The 15,123-nt window shown below is 51.2% G+C and overlaps 1 protein-coding gene across 1 annotated transcript in view; it reads left to right on the top strand.

The window, feature by feature from the left end:
* ACAP3 (ArfGAP with coiled-coil, ankyrin repeat and PH domains 3) overlaps window positions 1-15,123 on the top strand; it is a 93,890-nt gene that overhangs the window by 43,091 nt on the left and 35,676 nt on the right. Inside the window, exons 3-4 of the mRNA XM_075437188.1 lie at window positions 2,474-2,593; window positions 3,103-3,156. Coding sequence (XP_075293303.1) covers window positions 2,474-2,593; window positions 3,103-3,156 — 174 coding nt within the window. The remainder of the gene's footprint in view (window positions 1-2,473; window positions 2,594-3,102; window positions 3,157-15,123) is intronic.

Below are 15,123 nucleotides of genomic sequence, written 5' to 3'. Positions count from 1 at the left end.
TGGTTCATCCATACCGGAGAGTTTGGTGGTTTCAAAGAGATTTCCTTCGTTCTGTCCTGTGCTCCGTCTGCAGAGCCATCATTGCTCCCCTTGGGAGGGTGCTTGTGCGGGATGGCCTTCAGCTAGTAGTAACACAGCCTTGGCCACGAGTGTTTGCACAGAGGTATGCTAGAAACCGCCACGTTGCAGAATAGGCTGGATTTCCTTTCCAGAGGATCTGTCCAAACCCCCAGTGTATGTCTGGCCTCCAGATGTGACAGGAACAGCATCTGTTTGCTTTTCTTCTCCGGGCTTGGATGGGATAGTACAAGTCTGCTAGCGTCCAATGCTGTTCTGTCAAATTACGTGGACAGGAGAGGATGTGAATGGGAAAGAGTGAAAACTGTATATACTATGCATACACAGATACACCACGTGTGACTATATATACATTTATAAATTTGGTTATACTCAGATATATTTTTACAGAACTGCAGACAGAGGCAAGCAAGCTTGTTCTGCAATGCATGCATATAGATTAGAGCCTGAAGCCTTGTGGCTGCGAAAATAGAACAAGCACCAAGCCCCAAAACAGCACACCATGCTTCAGCGGGGCTTTGGCATCGGGCACTACTCATTGCCAGCCTGCAGGTGAGGCTGGTTAACAGGGATAATAGATTTCTAACGCCATTTTTCATTAGTAAGATTAATATTGCTAAAAGGCTCCGGGATTTTGAGAATGGAAAACTTCAGTTCCAAGTGTTGCTCGTTATCAGCAGCTAAAGTTTTTCACTTAGTTAAAAAGCCTGGAACAGTGAAGATTTAAAAAAAACAAAGCAAACAAACAAATAAAAAATTAAAAAATACTCTTCAGTGGCCAGACATTACTGTTGCAGATCTCTTGGGCTTTTCATTTGTGGATTTATCTTTAGTTGTTTAACGTAACCTTTTACAAGGAGCTTTGGCTGAAAGGAGATAGGCTAATGGCCAGGAGTTCTGGCTAAGCTGATGCTCCGGTCTTTACAGCCAGTTCCAGGCGTGCTGAGGCAGTTTGCTGGGGCTAGGAAGTCTGGGAATGTTCCCTGCAGCTGTTAAATTATCAGAAGTTAATAAAGGCTGTCTGGGGATGGATGCCTGTGCTGCAGCAAATGAATTCCAAAGTGAGGAAACCACCCCGTTTTGCTACAAGTTCCAGGTGATGTCACTATGACAGGGCTGGGGATGAGAATCGGAGCATCTGTAGCTTGCTTAAAGTTGTTAATCTTTCTCCGAACAAAGCTCTTTCCAGGTCCATCAGAAAGACACTGTAGCAAGTCACAGGCAGTCCAGAGGTATATGCTGTAATCCCTCACAGCACGCCAGCAAAGTTTCCTGGGGCTGCAGGGTTTGGGGAATTGCTTCGTAGTTACCTACAACCTTGACGGTTTAACCCGTGTGTGAGGGAACACAGATTGTCCCTGGCTGCACGCAGCAGACGTGGCTTTAGCAGTCCTGGTCAGCTGGTTTAGGGAAAACATGACACAAACCCAGCAATCCCCAAGAGCAGCATAATCCCAGCCCGGAGATTCAAGACAGCGTATCGGTTCCACCCAGCCCCGAGGAGCCTCACCTCTCCCCAGTCAGTCTGTGTGATCGGGTTCCTTTCATTGCAGTCCTGATGCCTCAGGATAGAATGAGGTAGAAACCCACTGGGCTACCCTGATTCATCTGTCCTCAGGGGATGGCCTTGGAACCGTTGTTCTTAAGTGACAAGTGAAATGGTGGCAGTGTGACATACCCTGAGAAGCACTGTTTGCCTCCTTGTTTCTGCCACGTGCAGTAAGGGTTGCTCGTGCAGCCACACTGCTGACGTGTCCTGTGTTCAGTCCCCGAGTGCTGTGGTCAGTTTTGGGCCCCTCACTACAAGAAGGACAGTGAGTTGCTGGAGCGTGTCCAGAGAAAAGCAACGAGGCTGGTGAAGGGTCTGGAGAACAAGTCTTAAGAGGAACAGCTGAGGGAGCTGGGGCTGTTTGGAGAAGAGGAGGCTGGGGGGGGACCTTATCGCTCTGTACAATTACCTGCAAGGAGGTTGTAGTGAGGCAGGTGTTGGTCTCTTCTCCCAACTAACTAGGGATAGAACGAGAGGCAATGGCCTCAAGTTGCGGCAGGGCAGGTTTAGATTGGATCTTAGGAAAAATTTCTTTACTGAAAGAGTGGTCAGGCATTGGAACAGGCTGCCCAGGGCAGTGGTTGTGTCACCATCCATGGAGGGGTTCAAAAACCGTGTAGATGTGGCACTTCGGGACGTGGTTTAGCAGGCGTGATGGTGTTGGGTGGATGGTTGGACCTGATGATCTTAGAAGTCTTTTCCAACCGATGATTCTATGATTCTATGAATGGCATCCTGTCCAAAAGGGCTCAGGCTGTGCTGTTGGTGCAGATGAAACCCAGCCTGGCTGCAGTTGGGTGTGATGTGATCAGATGCCTGTCCGCTCACACCTCTCTCCTTGTGCAGCTGGTAAAGCTATGCAGTGGGATGATTGAAGCAGGCAAAGCCTACATCACCACGAACAAGCACTTTGTCAGCGGAGTCCGGGACTTGTCACAGCAGTGCAAGAAGGATGAAATGATTTCGGTAAGTCATCCTGGGGAATGCAGGATGGGACACAGTGAGGGCTGAGGAGCGCTAAGCGTCCTGATGCTGTGAATGGACCATATCTCCAAGACCCTTATACTGTTTAAGTAGCCATTTAGTATGAGATTTTATTTTTGGAGGAATGTAGAGACCATCTGATAATGCAGTGCTGAAAGATCAGAGTGAGATTCATCGTTTGCAGGGAGAACTTGACTTCTAAGAAGCCACAGTGCTGGCAAGGTTGTTGGAATCTAGGTCAGTGAGCATCAGTTATTTCAGAAACGTGGATAACCAGCCTGCACAAGCGACAAGTGACATGCTGATTTCAGCACTAAACTGGAAAGGACAGGGAGCCTATGCCTTCAGTGTCAGATGTTTTGAGACGCCTTCTTGCCAAATGGCAGAGTGGCTCTTCGGTGGCTTAATGAGAGTCTCTCAGCCGTTGAACCCCTGGGGATGAAGGGCAGCTGCTTCTATTCACTGCCAGTTCTCTTTACCTTTTTTTGCAGGAGTGCCTCGACAAATTTGGAGACAGTCTGCAGGAAATGATTAACTATCACATGGTAAGACGCCGCTTCCTCTTGCCTTTTTGTGTGCTGACGGCAACCTCTTTCTCAAGGTGCTGATTAATGGTCTCCTGTGCTTGGCGTACCTGACACTGCGCAGAGGTGGGGTCCATGAAGGGAATGTCTTTCAGGTTCCAATCCCTGCACATTGCGTAGCCAAGAGAGCAGCAAAAGGCTGAGAACTGTTGTTGCTGCTTGCAACAGTATTGAATTGGATGAGCTGTGAGTCTGTGTACTCACAGTGATCAGTCCTGATGCATCATGTATGTAGGAAATGGGATTTCCACAGGCTTGCAGAGGAGGTACCACTTAGTGAAAAGGTATGTACTGTTGCATGGGTGCCTTTTGGCTCGTTTCAGATCAGAGATGTACAACAAATACATAGAAGGGTGAAGTTAGAGACCCCTTCATCAAAGGAAGAGGAGAGCTCACAGAGGTCTCGCACTGCAGATGCCTTGTTCCTCCTTTTGGATAGCACAGGACTTTGTAGTGAGGACAGACGGGGTTCCGAGGAGCTCTTGACAGCTCAGGACTCTGGCTGTTAACAGCTTGCGTGTGTAACCTTGTTCCTGCAGATTTGGAATACACTCTGAAGCCTGGCATTCAGATTTGTGACATTAGGACACTGGCAAGGCTGTGAATGGGTCGAACCAAAAGGACTACGTGGTTCAGTTGTTGCTGGGAGCAGGCTCAGTGAGTTGTGTGCAGCTCTGTGTTTAGGGATAACACAGGACGTACTAATGCTATGCTGAGATGAAAGGAGGGAAACGCCCAGACAATGGCTATTCTCCTGAGCTGACCGTATCTCACTAACAGAGCCCAGGGAATTAGAATCTGCCCTTTCTCCATCCCAAACACCCAGCCATGGCATCCTCGTAGAAGAGGAAGGTACTTCATGCTTGGTGGCTCCATGCCAGACCCACAATTTTAAGGCTGTAACTCAGTAGGAGCTTTAAAGCACAAGTGTTTTAGAGTGAAGGAAGCTTTAGAGTGTCAGCACTGGACTGACCCACTTTTACACCACGATACCGCTGTCAAAGTACATTAGGCACAATACTTGCTTTTGGGATGCAGGTTAACCATGTGCAGCTGGAGAAGAAGCTGCATCAAGTCCACTTAATTATTTCACAAAGCAGGTGGGAAGAGCTTTTGCTAGTAAAAAAGGACAGGGAAAAGAGCTACTGCACACACAGCTCTCTAGGGCTGTTCGTATTTGGGAACAGTCAAACAGCTGCGTTGTTGGTGGGGAGAGAGGGAATAAACCAGTGTGAGCATCAGAAAAACACTGTGTTTGTGTAAAAGCAGAGAAAGTCAAACCTTCATTTTCTGATGCTGCTCAAATTCCCGCTGCAAACGTAAGCAGCAAAAACGCTGCTCCTTGTTGCCAGGGAGCGCAGGAACCCCGGAGAAGCTGCCCCGTGGTTCTCAGGGACCGCCTCACAGCTGCACGGATAGGGGCTTGCAGCCCAAGCACGAGGAAGCAGTCCCGGCCAGAAACCTGGAGATGCAGAGTGCTGTCTGCAAGCTCCGCTGCGCCAGCTGTGCAGCTTCCCCTGGCTCGCTGCTCTCCGCCAAAAGCGGCACTTCTGGGATCGCTCTTACCTCAGCCAGCTCCTAAGCAGGGAAGGACCCTTCCCAGAGCTGTCAAATTCCCAACTGCCGTGGTATAACCCTTCCCATGCACTCCACCCTGTTCAGCAGGGGTGAGCTCCCCGCCACGTGTGACTCAGGGTTTGCAAAAGGCAATATTTCCCTGCCGCCAGCTGTACGCACAGGGGGATCTGTGCTTAAAGCCGCCCTCGCCCCAGCCTTTGGAGAGCACCCTCCTCCCTTGGCGCACAGCGGTGCGGGTCCCTCGCCGGGAGCTGGCTTTGGAATGGCTGCTGCACCCTGAGCCCTCTGCGATGGCTCCTCAATTAGCTGAGTTATTTTTAGTGCCTTCTGCTGTCTCCTTTGTGTGTGCCTGTGCGTGTGTGTAGATGTGTATCTTGGCTCATCCGGGTCTGAAGATCTCAGCTATGAAACAGTTGTCAGTGCTTACTCTAGGAATGTGGCCAGGACAGTATGTACAACTGGAACAAGTTAAAAAGAAAGGAAGATATCCCCAAAAAATTGGTTGGAAAAGCTTGTTCCGTAATTTTATTGCTGGAGCACGGAGAAGTCCTGATTCCAGTTCAGCAAAATCCAAGCATGCAACCCGCGTGAATGCAGATGAACACACTAAGCTCCAGAGCATTCCCACCGGCCTTTTCATGCACAAGGAGGAAAAAGCATCAAAGCAGCCTTAGAAGAGCGGTGCCAGAAGAGAGGGTTGGGTTCAGAGGAGCTGGAGTCAGGGTCCTCTGCCTTTTTTTTGTGCTCTTAGCCACATGCATTTGGGCTAATGCCTGACTCATGTCAAAGCATGCAGAGAACTTAGAAACCTCAGTACCTTTATGGATCTGGGCTATTGTACATTTATGTCTCAGCTTCCGTATCTGTCTCTGAGGAGCTGCTGGGAGGACACCCAGACTAACGACTAACAGAAGCTCTGCTAATTCGTGCCAGGTAAATACCAGGATTGTCAGAAAGATGAATTAAATCCTCAGGTAAAGGAATTTTTGCCCAAACTGAAGAAAGGAATGAAACCAAGGAAGGGTAGACTGACAGAGGGAAAAGAGGAAAGGTTTAATACTGAGATTAAAGGTGCCGGGTTTCAAATTCTGTTCGGCCACACAGAATTCTAGGAGATTACACTGATATAACTGGAAACAGTGTTGGGCCCCTGTCTGGTAATTTAATTTAAGTAAGATCTGCTGTGAGAGAGCAGCACTGCTCTGTGGGGAAGAGCGTGGAGGGTTTCAACCGCAGTCAACGGGCTGCGTAGCGAACAGCGCAGGGAGCAATTCCGCGTTGTCCCTTCCCCATTCAGATCTGTGCTTCTTGTTTTGGCTTGGTGAGAGAGAGCAAAGCAACCAAATTATAGAGCTGTTTGCCCCTTGCAGAACCATGTGCAGCAGTGCAGAAAGCGCTCACACCTTCTGGGTTCGTTCCCAGTTAGGAGACTGGCTTCCCGCAGAAGTTGTTTTAGTCTAAGCAGTTCCGTGACCTCCTCCAGCCAGCACAGCCTGGCCGTGTCGCAGAGAGAGGCAGACCCGCCATCCCTCCTGCCTCCTCTCCATATTTAACTGTCCCCAGCACCCTTGTTGTCCCTCCCAGCGCTGGCACCGAGAGTCTTGGGCTCCTGGCTCTGGCTGGTCATGTTGACTACCTAACATGTCTTGCTTGGGCAGCTGTTTTACTGGGGAGTGTCCAGCGGAGGGCTACGAGGATGGTGAGGGGACTGGAGCATCTCTCCTACGAGGAGAGGCTGAGGGAGCTGGGCTTGTTCAGCCTGGAGAAGAGAAGGCTGAGAGGGGACCTAATAAATGCTTATAAATCTCTCAAGACTGGGTATCAGGAGGATGGGGCCAAACTCTTTTCAGTGGTGCCCAGTGACAGGACAAGGGGCAATGGGCACAAACTGAAGCAGAGGAAGTTCCAGCTGAACATGAGCAAGAACTTCTTCCCTGTGAGGGTGACCGAGCCCTGGCCCAGGCTGCCCAAGGAGATTGTGGAGTCTCCTTCTCTGGAGATATTCAAGACCCGCCTGGATGCAGTCCTGTGCAGCCTGCTGTAGGTGACCCTGCTTGGGCAGGGGGTTGGACTGGATGACCCACAGAGGTCCCTTCCAACCCCCACCATTCTGTGATTCTGTGGGTGGCTTTGTAGGACAAGGAGGTTAGATGGATCAGGCAAACTGATGTAGGTAATGATGATTGAGTAAGAGGTCAAGGACCTCATGACACTAGCTGGTTGTGTTTGTTTTGCCTAGTGAGCTGGAGAATAGCACTGCCCTAGTTTCCCTGGAGGACGGGTTCCTGTAACGTGCTGGCTGATTTTCCTTGCTGCTCTGGGGAAAGTGGCCTTCCAAAGACTTGGGCAATTGGCTTCCGACGATATTCTGTTCAGAAACGGGTGCTTAGTGGCTTGAAAAAGAGCTTCCTACTGATGTTACGATGCTGACCTCTTGAGGCATCGCCGCAGATGTCGGTAGCAGCGTCAGCAGAAAAGCCCAGGCTCCAGCTGGCCGCCGTGTCACCTCGAGTCACCTTCACGCAGGACGCTGCGCTGTGCTCTTGGTGGCTGTTCAGTGTCTGGATGAGTATTGCGTTTTGCTAAGGGGGCTGTCCTCTCCCTCTCCTAACCATCACGGCAGCGTGTAGGTCTGCTGAATGCCTGCACCCATCTTTTCCAACAGCAGTTCAGTGTGGTCTGGTTCGCAGTGGTACTAACGCTGCGTTAGATATCTAAGGGACAAGGGTCCCCAGCCTCAGGCATCTTAGACCCAAAATTGCACAAGTTCATGCAAGGAGGAAAATACCTGATGAGAAATGACCGTGACTCCTCCCCGTGTTCCGAAAGCAAAATGCCCCACCTTTCCCTATTGACTCTAGGAGTCCTGCAGTTGTCAGTTGTGCTACCAGTTTAAAAGCATCAGCTCCTACCTCCAGTTCTTGTAAAAGTGCAGTGTGTAGGGTAATTGGCTCTTTACCAAGCACAGGCAGGGCAGAGGTGCAGGGTCTCAGGGGTCTTTAGTCCTGTGAGTACCTCTGGACTGGGTGAAACTGCGGCACTTGGACACCCTTGCAGTGTTAGCTTGCATGTCCTCCCCCCGAGAGAAAATGAGATCTTACTCCTGAAAAATTCCTTGTTCCCGAGATCCTGAGGGAGTGAGGGGTCTTCCCCTCGCTGTGTGAACCTTTCAGTATCCCAGAGCACTTCCCTCCAGTAGGTGTTATGGTCTGCCCCGTTGTTTGTACTGCTCTGGTCGGTCGCTCCCCACCTGCCAAGAGCCTTTGCCTCAACGCAGAACGAGCTGGCGTTCAGCAGAAACTCCCCGGCCCGTCCTCGGGCCAGCGCAGTCTTTGCAGCACCTCCGGACTCTCTGAGGGACGCTGCCTCGCGTCGCCTCATCCGGCGAGCTTCCACGCTCTGCTGGGAGGTGTCTGAGCTGTGACAGGGAGCAGGTTTCCAGCTGCCTCTGTGAGACCTCTGAGCAGCACCTGGCAGGCAGGGATGCCAGAACCCTGCAGCAGCCTTCCCGCGCAGCTCGCCAGAGAGAACCAGGTCCCTGCGCATGAGCCTGACTGGCAGGAACTGGAATTCTGCTCGAGGGCCTGAAGTCTCCCCTGTGACCCCTCCTCCTCACTACATACCACACTGGAGTGGAGAAATTTTGACTGTGGCTTGTTCTGTACTGGAAAGGCTCCTTGCTTGTCTGCAGAGAGATGCTGTGCTGTCGGCTCCAAAACTGGTGTGTGTTTTCCCTTGCCTCCTTCCTTCCCCCTAATCACCCTCCCTAAAACACGAAACAGGTTGAAAGGCGTAGCAGTCTGCCAGACCGTTATATGTGAGTAAACAACCTTTCCCTCTTTTTACAGAATCTGATGAATGTAATTAAGTACCTGAGTGTAACAAGGTATCCCCACAGGTACAGGAGCATAAAGTTGCCATCAGTTCTAGAGCGGTGGCTGATAATTATGGGTTATTGCATTTGCACTATGAGGCTACGCAGCGGTGTTTGGAATTACAGCAGTGCAGAAGCTCACATATTTTTTTCACCCCGTTGCCTATTAAAGACTATTAAACCCTGGACTTGAAGTGCATTTTGTGCCCCCAAAACTTCTGATTAAGTCAGAGTTCCCTGCACTGCTTTTAGGGGCAGTTCTTGCTAGCGCAGTCACGTACCTCGTCAGCACTTGTGAAGGCAGGTCATCCTCTGCCAAGACTTTTAAAGCAGGCAGAGCTGGCTGTACTCCATGCCACCCTCTTGGTGCTGACTAGCTGTCCAGATTAAGAGATGTACAACTCACAGATAGTTCGAAGCTGTCAGCATCCACTGCCAAGGAACCAGGGAGGGGGAGGCTCCAGGTTGTACAAGGGCAAGAGGCGGTGAACGTGGGGCTGCATTAATCCCTGGTTCTGTCAAAGAACGGGAGACGGTTTTCCCACCAGCCTATTGCCCTACACGTGCCTTGGAAGGGAATACCAGGATCTGCAGCACAACCTTGTCACACTTACACGTCAAGGCTCTTTCCCATGCGGTTCCCTCTCTCTGTGTGAACAGAAAGATAAGTGAAAGGATGCGAGTGAAAGTGCTGTTGTGGTAGGATTATGCTGGCTGAGCCCCTTAAGTGCATCTTCAGCAGCACCAGGTATTTTCCAGCTCAGAAGATGTAACATTAACATTGCCCTCATCGGTACTACGCCAGACAGCGCTCTGTTGAGCTTCATTAAGTCCTAAGCTGCCCTGTCTGCCATAAATCACTGCAGCTACGTCAGAGGAATCCTCCAGCAGCAGGAGCAGCAGCTTGCAGGGAGATGGAGCTGCGCTGAGCGAGCTGGGAAGCGTTTCCCGCTGACGAGAAGAAAAGCCACCCAAGCTGTGATGAGTCAGTGAGGCGGATGGCAGATGTCCTGGGCGGAGGGCAGCGGTGGGGCTCATTCTAGAATTTCGTAGGATCTCTGCTTTCTAATTAGGGGAGAGAATCAGCTTCAATAATTTGTAAGGGGCAGGAACAAGTGTCCTTTGACCTAAGCACAAACTGGAGCCCTTGAGCTTTTTGTGAGAGAGGCTCAGCTTCAGCTTGGTTCAGAAGTTAGGCTTGGACGGTGTTGACATCCAGCAAGTGTAACAGAAGCAGTGTTGTCGGCTTGTTTTCCAGAGCAGAGATCCCCAAGTGAGCTGTATTGTGAAGGCACCGCACACGGAATGCTGTTCATGGGTGGCATTTATCTGATGAGTCATCGCTCAGGAGATGTCGGACCAAATCATACAGCCAGACAGGAACAAAAGTCATTTAACCATCCCCTGCTGAGCAAAGGATGCTTGAGTTCTGCCTGGCCCTCCTGCCCCTTGGGTTGCTATGGTCAGCTGCTAGAAGCTGCCGTGAAAGAGAAGTAAACTGTAGGAATAGGAAATCAGGGAAAAATGTACAGTATGCTGTCATTGTTGAGATTTCATTTTGTTATCTGAGCAGCTGCAGCAGTACTGACATGCTCTTTCCAGTGCTCTTGTCAGGCACACCCTGACCTCAGCTTGGATAGAGGTGCCATAGAACAAGAAAGCACCCAGGTCTTGGAAAACCTCTTTGCAAGTCTGCAGAAGGGGAAGAAGTGGAGAGGCCAGGCCAGACTGCCAAATCCACTGCAGTCCTAACAGTGCCATGTCTGAGACAGGGCTTACCGGCGGAACGGGCCGTCCTTGGGGAGCAGGGTGTCCGGCAGGAAGGCTGACCTGAGGATGATGGATGAACGCTGTCTGCAGGCTGGGGTGGGGGGGTCACTTTTGTTCCCCAGCGGATGCTCGGAGATGGCCAGCAGAATCACGTCCGGGCAGCCCTGCTGTCTCCCTCTCCCAGCCACGCTGCTGTGTCCCCGTTTTGGGAGACTGCTGACGGGACAGGATTCCCGAGACCGGATAAGAGGATCAGTCTCTGATTCCCAGGCCACCAGACAACCAACCCTCATTTAAACACAGCATAAACCAGACTGTTTCAGGGGACTTCGGTGGCAACGAGGCCTCCAGGCTGGCCATGAGGGAGATAAGCGCCCAGATGTGACTCATCCAGCTCATGACCGTTGTGGCTGGGGTGGTGGATCGGAGCTGGAGAAGGGAGAGCTGCCTCTGTCCATGTGTCAGGCAGCTGCAGAGGAAGGTCCACACCCTCCGTCTCATCAGCTGGGGCCAGATGTTGCGGGAGAATGGCTTAGTGATCTTGAGCTGACATTGGGCTATGGCTCTCAGTGCACTGATAGACCTTAACAGCCCTGACCAGCTTCACCTGGGGCTTCCACCCACACCCTCCACCTGTGGGCCCAGGCACTCCATTTAAGCCCTGCCTGGGAGCTTCAGTCTTGGTTTGAGCTGTGCTGTAGGAGCACAGGTCTCTAGCTCAGCTCCAGCCATATCCAGCTATGAACTCTGGTGGGTCCCAGCTTACAGACTGGTTTTTTTCTGGCTTGATGCTGGACCTGACTCGTGACCATGGATCTGCCTGGCAGTCTCTGGGTCTGACCCTGATATGTGGACTGACTCCTAGCTTGGCCTCGGACCTGCCTCATCACCACAACCTTACCTGATGATTTGGGCTCTTGGTTGAATCTGGCCACCATCTTTGAACCTGCCCTGCAGAGTAGAGCCTTGGCTGATGAGGCCCCTGCCCTACCAGATACTTTATTGCCACTCAGCTCCTGGTCCAGTGGCCTCTTTTGCTCCTGGATGAATTCCCACCATGAATGCCATTGCCTGCCTTTAATCTCTGCTCAAACACTATTCCCAGGTGCAGCTGTGATGTCCTACGTTTGAACTTCATGTACGTAAGTGCTGAGAGAAGCAGTCCACAGTTGGGCAATCTCACTTCTTTTTAGCTTTTGCTTTGGAGCCTAGTGGCATCTTCCCTAAGCTCTGCAGGGAGTCACGTGGGAGTGCTGTAGCGAAGGCATCCCTTTGGCTCTCTGATGTTTTGTGACTTGACTTTAGGCTGGTGGTTCTAGGAATGACATCTTGGGCCACTGAACTTGGTTTTGTTTCTTGGGGCCATGAAATTCCTAAGTCCCCTGTCAAACACAGGCTTGGATTTATCCCATTGCTTCAGAAGCCCGTGCTGGGAAAGTGAAATGTGGGATCTGTACTTCTGCTGCTGTTGGGCGAGGGCTGTGTTAACTCCCTGCTGTTGTGCTGACCCTCCTTAGGCCCAGATGTGGGTGAGTCATAGACTGGACTTCTCCCGTCTTGGTGGAAGCTAAGAGAGAGGGTGGGGTGATATTTGGTCTGGAAAATCTTAAAACAAATGATTTGTTCCAAGTATGTCTGGGAAAGAAGGAAAAGCCAAGGGATAATTTTATATTTGAAACTGTAGCTCTTAAAGCTCTGTTTTGTGTTGAAAATTGAATGGAGGACCCACTGGAAAATATTCCCCCGGTGATTTTGCCTGGCAAATTTAATGAAGAAGCAATGAAAGTAATGTTGTGATCATAGCATGCTCCTCAGCAGAGATGCTGCTGGCAGGAAAGGCCGATTCACTACCTGGTATCCTCTCAAACCACTTGGCAACCCCTGCCCCAGACCTGCGTGGTATGAACTGGTGTGGACTGGGAGGAAGGGCAACATGGCCCTGGTGGTGAGCATCCTTCAGTGCATGAATTACAGGAGCAGAGGAGACAAGTATTGACAGAGCAGGAGATGGATATATATAGATAGATAGATACTTGTATATCTGTATGGGCTGTTTTCCTCAGTTGTGCAGTTTTCCTGTTCTGGTACAGATACGTTTAAAGTTCCACACCGAAATGTCCCTGTCCCACAGGCGTAGGAATACTGCTGGTGTGATCACCTTGAGTTCAAGTCCCTCTCAGTAAACAGCTTCAGTACGGAGCAGTTTTGAGAGCTCTGACTGGTGCGGTGGGTGTAGGTGCTCCACATTAGCCCTACCTGGTGTGACATCCGCTTGTCACCGCACGGCGGGAGCAGCCTGCGTCTCTGTGCAGCCCTGCGATCGCCCTGCTGCCCACCGCATCGGAGCTTGCTGTAGCCCGGGTCTGCTGTTGATCAAGCTGAGGAGGCCCCGTTCCTTAGCTGTGTGTGTATGCACCCTGGACTCCATTCTTCCCTGGAATGTTGCAGGGTACTTCTCTGCAGTCCTGAGTGCGACAGAAGTGTCCCTTCCTTTCCCTGATCCTAAGCAAATGTGTCGTCCTGGTGGAAACCAACGATGGAAGCTTTCCAGCCGTGGGTGCAGGTGGGAACCAGATGGCTTTCTTGCTGCTTGCCTACCTCTGCGTGGTCTCGTGAGCAGAGGGAAGTGTTGTCAGTGCCCAAACATCACTTGGGGAAGCTGCTCCATGGGAAAAGTTGCAGGCCAATGCCTTTTGGAGTGCTGCTGGAGAGAGTGAAGGGATGCCAAGAGCAGTAAATAATTTACATTGGTAAAAACACAAAGCTGGGTGGTCTTGGGGTTTTCTTTCTTTCCCCCTTGCTTTGCATCTGTTCACATTTAGAGGCCATCCATGGCTGTTTATACTCAGCTGGTCCTGGCGTGTTTCTTGCTTTGTCCTTGGCTGCAGCAGCTCACACAATGAATGCGCCTGAGGCTCTGCGGCCAGCGCTGCTGTGCTGAGAGCCTGCGTTCTGTTTGGGGTCGTACACCTGCGTAGTGTCAAAAGCACGACTTGCTGATCTCTTAGTGGGAGACGTTAGGTGGGGAGGACATCTGTGTGAGTCTGTTGGTGCTGGAAGGGAGGATCTGGAATGGGCCAGGGGGGTTTTGCTCATAGATTACTATGGAGCATGGGAAGCTTAAAGTGTGTGTCCACCTCGGAGCATGTTACAGGTCTGACTTCTGCAGTGCTCGCCAAGATCTTGGTGTCGTGGACAGAATAATGCTCAGACTGGGAATGCAGATCGTGCTCCAGTGGGGGAAAGCCAGTTTTAGTTTTGTTCTTGTATCCCTATTCTTAATTGACAATTAATTGAATTGGCCTTTCCCAAGTTGAGTCTGTGTTGCTTGTGATGGTGACTGGTGAGTGATCTCCCTGTTCTTATCTCAACCTGTGAATTACTGCATCTTATTTTCTCCCCTTGTCTTGCTGAGGAGGGGTGGTGAGAGAGCGGCTTGTCTGCCTGCCAGCTGCCCACCAAGGTTAACCCACCACCTCTTCACAAAAAGCTGCTGCTTCAGGCAATGCCGGCTCCGTTGCACTGTGAATGGTCTGATGTAAGATGACTGTTCCTGGCCCTTGGAAAAACCCCGGAGAGCCAGAGGTGCTCACCACTTCTGGGTCTTACCTGAACTGTGTAGTGAAGCAGAGAAGGTGGCCAGAAAAGGAGAGGGGAGATGGTGGGTGGGGTGTCAAGGGAAGTTGCCCAAAACACTCCCACTGGAAATCCAGGCTTGCTACAAAGAGGAGGGGAGGGGAAAGCAAACTGGAAAAAGCTGTTTGTTTTGATCCAAAGGCTTTTGTACAGTCTGCTTGCTGAGAGAAGGTGCCATGACAGTCCTCTGTCAGCCTCGTGCTGCCTGGTGGAGAACAGTCCCAAACAGTCCCTCAGTCTGTGGGCTCAGGCAGCCTCTGCTGAAAGGGCTGTGGTCACTTCAGGAGAGAAAGCAGGGCCAAATGCTGGACTGGGAGATGCTGCTCCTGGTGACTGCATCCTAAGGAAGACAGGCACGGTTACCATTGCGTGTTCCAGGACCTCTCTAGGTTAAATCAGCTCCTCAGAACACAGTGTTAAGTTGGAGCAAATGAGCCAGGGTTACTCATGCCAAACAGTGGTCGTGATGCCAGACCCCAGCCCTGTGATGTTTCAGGGCATCGTTAAGTTTTGGGGCAGTGCCCAGGCCTTGTGTTCCTGATGGTGGAATGAAATGGAATGTCCGTTCTTTGTGGGCCGCTCTTGTTAGCTGCAGCGTGGCCATTGGCTTTTCTCCGTAACCCCGGGACAAAGTGTGCTGCCTGCTGCAGACACTGCGTGGTCTGGGAGCCTCTGCCCATCTGGTCCCAGTTAGCCAAAATGCTGTGTCATCCCGATGCATGTCTGAAGTACGGAGTTATCTGTAACCATGCCCGTTGGAGATGGATGGGAGGGAGCTGAGCAGACACCAACCACTGTTTGGCATCTAGCAGAGGGCAGGGAGAGAACATCTCTTAAAGGGAGATGGGAGGGCTGGAGATCAGATGGGCAGGGGGTGTAGAGGAGTGGGCTTGAGACCATTTATTTGCGAGGGACAGACAGGAGAGTAAAACTTGCAAGACTTGTAGGAATTAAGTTCCTTTATAGTGTATGTTTGGGCCTCTTGCCCATGTTGGTCAGTGTGGGGCTGGCTGTGATGTGCCCTCAGCAGTTGTTCCCATCTCTGTCCCTACCTGGTGTAGTGCTGAGGG

The sequence above is a fragment of the Opisthocomus hoazin genome, chromosome 16 (genome assembly GCF_030867145.1).
Source record: "Opisthocomus hoazin isolate bOpiHoa1 chromosome 16, bOpiHoa1.hap1, whole genome shotgun sequence".
NCBI lineage: Eukaryota > Metazoa > Chordata > Aves > Opisthocomiformes > Opisthocomidae > Opisthocomus > Opisthocomus hoazin.
The sequence above is the reverse complement of the archived record's forward strand: the minus strand, read 5'-3'. Positions and strand labels throughout refer to the sequence as shown.